A 6209-nucleotide genomic window follows, 5' to 3' on the forward strand; every position below is an offset into this window, starting at 1 on the left:
CACCACCACAGCCGGCTTCACGGCCCTCTGCACCAGCCACGGCTCATGGCGCCCACCACCACGCCGTACAGCCGGCTCCACGCCGCGCGGCTCTCGGCTGTGAACAATTCTCCCAATCCGGATTCCAGAGCGAAGAGCAGCGACTCGCCCACCGTCTGCAGAGGAAGAGAGCGCTCAGAACCGGCAACCGCGGCGCAACTTCACCCAAAACTTCCGGGACTTCCCAGGACACCGGTGGCGGGATCTCTCCATCTACATACCGAGACCCCCAGGAACCCAACCTCACCTCTCTGACTGACCACACCCACCAGGGGTGACCCCCCCTCTGACCCCACCCACCAGGGGTGACCCCCCTCTGACCAATGGCATGACCTGAGGTGACCCCTCTGACCCCACCCACCAGGGGTGACCCCCTCTGACCAATGGCATGACCTGGGGGGACCTCTCTGACTGACCACACCCACCAGGGGTGACCCCACCCACCAGGGTGACCCCCTCTGACCAATGGCATGACCTGAGGTGACCCCTCTGACCAATGGCATGACCTGGGGTAACTCCTCTGACCACTGTTCCCACCTGTGAAGACCTCTCTGACCACACCCACCAGGGGAACTCCTCTGACAAATGGCATGACCTGGGGTGACCCCTCTGACCAATGGCATGACCTGGGGTAACTCCTCTGACCAATGACATGACCTGGGGTGACCCCTCTGACCACACCCACCAGGGGTAACTCCTCTGACCACACCCACCAGGGTGACCCCTCTGACCACACCCATCGGGGTAACTCCTCTGACCACACCCACCAGGGTGATCCCTCTGACCAATGGCATGACCTGGGGTGACCCCTCTGACCACACCCACCAGGGGTGACACCTTCGACCTCTGTCCCTCCCTGGGGTGACCCCTCTGACCACACCCACCAGGGGTGACACCTTCGACCTCTGTACCTCCCTGGGGTGACCTCTCTGACCACACCCACCAGGGGTGACCCCTCCAACCTCTCTATCTGCTCCATCCGTCTACTGGAACCTCTCGGGGGGGATCTTTAGAAATATTTCAGATTTTTGACATTTTATGAGGAAGAAGTTGCTGGGAAAGAACAATGATGGTGATGGAGGTGATGATGATGGTGATGGAGGTGATGATGATGGTGGTGATGGAGGTGATGGTGATGATGGAGGTGATGGTGATGATGATGGTGATGGAGGTGATGATGATGATGGTGATGGAGGTGATGATGATGGTGGTGATGGAGGTGATGATGATGGTGGTGATGGAGGTGATGGTGATGATGATGGTGATGGAGGTGATGATGATGGTGATGGAGGTGATGATGATGGTGGTGGTGATGATGATGGAGGTGATGATGGTGGTGATGTGGATTGTCAGCTCTTGGGAACAGGAAGTCTTGTGACCTGACGTGCAAACATTTCCCACCTTGAATGATTCCAGCTTGACGCCGGTCACCCGATGTTTACTGCCGAGGCCGGTCAGATACTCGTCCAGAGACGTCAGGGAGTCCAGGCTGCTGACCGCGGCGTCTATAACAGTCATAACCTGAGAAGAGAGCGCAGCGGTCACATGACACGCCCCATCTCAGAGCTCCGCCCACGAGGACCAGGGGAGGCGACCATTACTCACCTTGCGGATGTGTTCGCTGAACTCGGAGGAGCTCAGACATTCCTGGACGGTGGAGAAGTGAGCGGAATTGTATTGGAAGAGGAAGACTAAGTCCGGCTCCAACTCGAACAACCTGAAAGAGAACCGGAGGCCATCAGACACCATCAATCCATAATATGGTGGAGCCAACCCTGACCCCGAGCAGGCTCCACCCTGATCTGTATCATCACACGAGACGTACCCATCCCCCGCCTGAGCTCCACCCCTACAATGACACAAAGGAACCCCACTCAGAGCTGAATCTACTCGGGTGGCCCCCCAATGACGCTGGAAAAGGATTGAGTGGGAGCAGAATCTCCTCCGGTGGCCACCTTTGCCAAACCTGAGGAACAATTCCATTTTACGTGGAGGTCACAAATATGAGAGAGAGAGAGGTGCTCATAGAAAGGATCAATGATGGTCTGCGGGGTGATCGGAGCCATCACCGGGGTCACCATTCCCAACCTGAGTCTCACCATCATCAGAGCCCATCACGGGGGTCACCATCACCAGAGCCCATCACCGGGGTCACCATTCCCAACCTGAGTCTCACCATCATCAGAGCCCATCACCGAGGTCACCATCCCCAACCCGAGTCTCACCACCAGCGGAGCAATCACCGGGGTCACCATTCCCAACCTGAGACTCACCAGAGCCCATCACCGGGGTCACCATCCCCAACCCGAGTCTCACTATCATCTGAGCCATCACCGGGGTCACCATTCCCAACCTGAGTCTCACCATCATCTGAGCTCATCCCCGGGGTCACCAATCTCAAGCCGAGTCTCACCATCATCTGAGCCATCACCGTGGTCACCATTCCTAACCTGAGTCTCACCATCATCTGAGCCATCCCCGGGGTCACCATTCCCAACCTGAGTCTCACCATCATCAGAGCCATCACCGGGGTCACCATTCCCAACCTGAGTCTAACCATCATCTGAGCTCATCACACCCCAACCCGAGTCTCACCACCATCTGAGCCATCACCGGGGTCACCATTCCCAACCTGAGTCTCACCATCATCGGAGCCATCACCGGGGTCACCATCCCCAACCCGAGTCTCACCACCATCTGAGCCATCACCGGGGTCACCATTCCCAACCTGAGTCTCACCATCATCGGAGCCATCACCGGGGTCACCATCCCCAACCCGAGTCTCACCACCATCTGAGCCATCACCGGGGTCACCATTCCCAACCTGAGTCTCACCATCATCGGAGCCATCACCGGGGTCACCATCCCCAACCCGAGTCTCACCACCATCTGAGCCATCACCGGGGTCACCATTCCCAACCTGAGTCTCACCATCATCGGAGCCATCACCGGGGTCACCATCCCCAACCTGAGTCTCACCATCATCTGAGCTCATCCATATCACTACAACTTCCAGCATGCCCCTCTACAGCATGTCCTGTCTCCGGGACCACACACAGCAACTTCCTCACTGGCACCCGGCCAATCCTCCGACATCCGTCATCGCTGGAGGTCCCGGGCCGGTGTGACGAGTGAAGCTCCTCCCATAATGGGAGTATAGGGATCACTCCGACCACACAGGAGATCCACCACCGGAGGCTCAGAACAACTCCGTGTATGAGGTGCGGACTTCATACAAATGGCAAACCGGTCTCCCCTACATCACGGCTCCCTCTTCCAGCCTCCCCTACATCACGGCTCCCTCTTCCAGCCTCCTCTACATCATGGCTCCCTCTTCCAGCCTCCCCTACATCACGGCTCCCTCTTCCAGCCTCCTCTACATCATGGCTCCCTCTTCCAGCCTCCCCTACATCACGGCTCCCTCTTCCAGCCTCCTCTACATCATGGCTCCCTCTTCCAGCCTCCCCTACATCACGGCTCCCTCTTCCAGCCTCCTCTACATCATGGCTCCCTCTTCCAGCCTCCCCTACATCACGGCTCCCTCTTCCAGCCTCCTCTACATCATGGCTCCCTCTTCCAGCCTCCCCTACATCACGGCTCCCTCTTCCAGCCTCCTCTACATCATGGCTCCCTCTTCCAGCCTCCCCTACATCACGGCTCCCTCTTCCAGCCTCCTCTACATCATGGCTCCCTCTTCCAGCCTCCCCTACATCACGGCTCCCTCTTCCAGCCTCCTCTACATCATGGCTCCCTCTTCCAGCCTCCCCTACATCACGGCTCCCTCTTCCAGCCTCCTCTACATCATGGCTCCCTCTTCCAGCCTCCCCTACATCACGGCTCCCTCTTCCAGCCTCCTCTACATCATGGCTCCCTCTTCCAGCCTCCCCTACATCACGGCTCCCTCTTCCAGCCTCCTCTACATCATGGCTCCCTCTTCCAGCCTCCCCTACATCACGGCTCCCTCTTCCAGCCTCCTCTACATCATGGCTCCCTCTTCCAGCCTCCCCTACATCACGGCTCCCTCTTCCAGCCTCCTCTACATCATGGCTCCCTCTTCCAGCCTCCCCTACATCACGGCTCCCTCTTCCAGCCTCCTCTACATCATGGCTCCCTCTTCCAGCCTCCCCTACATCACGGCTCCCTCTTCCAGCCTCCTCTACATCATGGCTCCCTCTTCCAGCCTCCCCTACATCACGGCTCCCTCTTCCAGCCTCCTCTACATCATGGCTCCCTCTTCCAGCCTCCCCTACATCACGGCTCCCTCTTCCAGCCTCCTCTACATCATGGCTCCCTCTTCCAGCCTCCCCTACATCACGGCTCCCTCTTCCAGCCTCCTCTACATCATGGCTCCCTCTTCCAGCCTCCCCTACATCACGGCTCCCTCTTCCAGCCTCCTCTACATCATGGCTCCCTCTTCCAGCCTCCCCTACATCACGGCTCCCTCTTCCAGCCTCCTCTACATCATGGCTCCCTCTTCCAGCCTCCCCTACATCACGGCTCCCTCTTCCAGCCTCCTCTACATCATGGCTCCCTCTTCCAGCCTCCCCTACATCACGGCTCCCTCTTCCAGCCTCCTCTACATCATGGCTCCCTCTTCCAGCCTCCCCTACATCACGGCTCCCTCTTCCAGCCTCCTCTACATCATGGCTCCCTCTTCCAGCCTCCCCTACATCACGGCTCCCTCTTCCAGCCTCCTCTACATCATGGCTCCCTCTTCCAGCCTCCCCTACATCACGGCTCCCTCTTCCAGCCTCCTCTACATCATGGCTCCCTCTTCCAGCCTCCCCTACATCACGGCTCCCTCTTCCAGCCTCCTCTACATCATGGCTCCCTCTTCCAGCCTCCCCTACATCACGGCTCCCTCTTCCAGCCTCCTCTACATCATGGCTCCCTCTTCCAGCCTCCCCTACATCACGGCTCCCTCTTCCAGCCTCCTCTACATCATGGCTCCCTCTTCCAGCCTCCCCTACATCACGGCTCCCTCTTCCAGCCTCCTCTACATCATGGCTCCCTCTTCCAGCCTCCCCTACATCACGGCTCCCTCTTCCAGCCTCCTCTACATCATGGCTCCCTCTTCCAGCCTCCCCTACATCACGGCTCCCTCTTCCAGCCTCCTCTACATCATGGCTCCCTCTTCCAGCCTCCCCTACATCACGGCTCCCTCTTCCAGCCTCCTCTACATCATGGCTCCCTCTTCCAGCCTCCCCTACATCACGGCTCCCTCTTCCAGCCTCCTCTACATCATGGCTCCCTCTTCCAGCCTCCCCTACATCACGGCTCCCTCTTCCAGCCTCCTCTACATCATGGCTCCCTCTTCCAGCCTCCCCTACATCACGGCTCCCTCTTCCAGCCTCCTCTACATCATGGCTCCCTCTTCCAGCCTCCCCTACATCACGGCTCCCTCTTCCAGCCTCCTCTACATCATGGCTCCCTCTTCCAGCCTCCCCTACATCACGGCTCCCTCTTCCAGCCTCCTCTACATCATGGCTCCCTCTTCCAGCCTCCCCTACATCACGGCTCCCTCTTCCAGCCTCCTCTACATCATGGCTCCCTCTTCCAGCCTCCCCTACATCACGGCTCCCTCTTCCAGCCTCCTCTACATCATGGCTCCCTCTTCCAGCCTCCCCTACATCACGGCTCCCTCTTCCAGCCTCCTCTACATCATGGCTCCCTCTTCCAGCCTCCCCTACATCACGGCTCCCTCTTCCAGCCTCCTCTACATCATGGCTCCCTCTTCCAGCCTCCCCTACATCACGGCTCCCTCTTCCAGCCTCCTCTACATCATGGCTCCCTCTTCCAGCCTCCCCTACATCACGGCTCCCTCTTCCAGCCTCCTCTACATCACGGCTCCCTCTTCCAGCCTCCCTTTCAGCTCAGTGCCAGCCTCACCTGGTGAAGAGTACGGTGCCATGGTGTATCTGGTCCTGGCTCACTATCTGCCAGCTGTCCCGGATCAGCACTTTCTGGGGTCCAGTAAGGGGCTCTTCCTCCATGTTCCTCGGCTCGGGGCCCCGTCTCTCGGGGGTCCTCAGGGGTGGCAGCGCCCGGCTTTATTGATGCCACAGGATGGGCGGCATGGCATGGCGTGCGGTCTCCTTCACTCACTCCTCTGCCTCCAATGTCAGGGACTCGGCGCTCCTCCGGCATTTAAAGCCTCTGCGGCCCCTCCC

At 58.9% G+C, this 6209-nt stretch overlaps 1 protein-coding gene across 1 annotated transcript; it reads right to left on the bottom strand.

Moving 5' to 3' along the window:
• Positions 1 to 17: 17 nt before the first annotated feature.
• NGB (neuroglobin) lies at positions 18 to 6076 on the bottom strand. The gene is made up of 4 exons (XM_018575491.1): positions 5929 to 6076; positions 1645 to 1756; positions 1441 to 1560; positions 18 to 155 (listed from the first exon to the last, which is right to left on the bottom strand). The coding sequence occupies exons 1-4, from the start codon at positions 6030 to 6032 to the stop codon at positions 18 to 20; spliced, it is 474 nt and encodes a 157-aa protein (XP_018430993.1). The 5' UTR covers positions 6033 to 6076.
• Between the last annotated feature and the right edge of the window lie 133 nt (positions 6077 to 6209).

The sequence above is a fragment of the Nanorana parkeri genome, unplaced genomic scaffold, assembly GCF_000935625.1.
Source record: "Nanorana parkeri isolate BGI_ZX_2015 unplaced genomic scaffold, ASM93562v1 scaffold4006, whole genome shotgun sequence".
NCBI lineage: Eukaryota > Metazoa > Chordata > Amphibia > Anura > Dicroglossidae > Nanorana > Nanorana parkeri.

Coding starts and splice junctions, on each gene's coding strand:
- NGB (XM_018575491.1), bottom strand. CDS start 6,032: ATGGAGGAAGAGCCCCTTACTGGACCCCAGAAAGTGCTGATCCGGGAC. Junction 1,757..5,928: donor GGCACCGTACTCTTCACCAG/GTGAGGCTGGCA, acceptor GTTCTCTTTCAG/GTTGTTCGAGTTGGAGCCGG. Junction 1,561..1,644: donor TCAGCGAACACATCCGCAAG/GTGAGTAATGGT, acceptor CTCTCTTCTCAG/GTTATGACTGTTATAGACGC.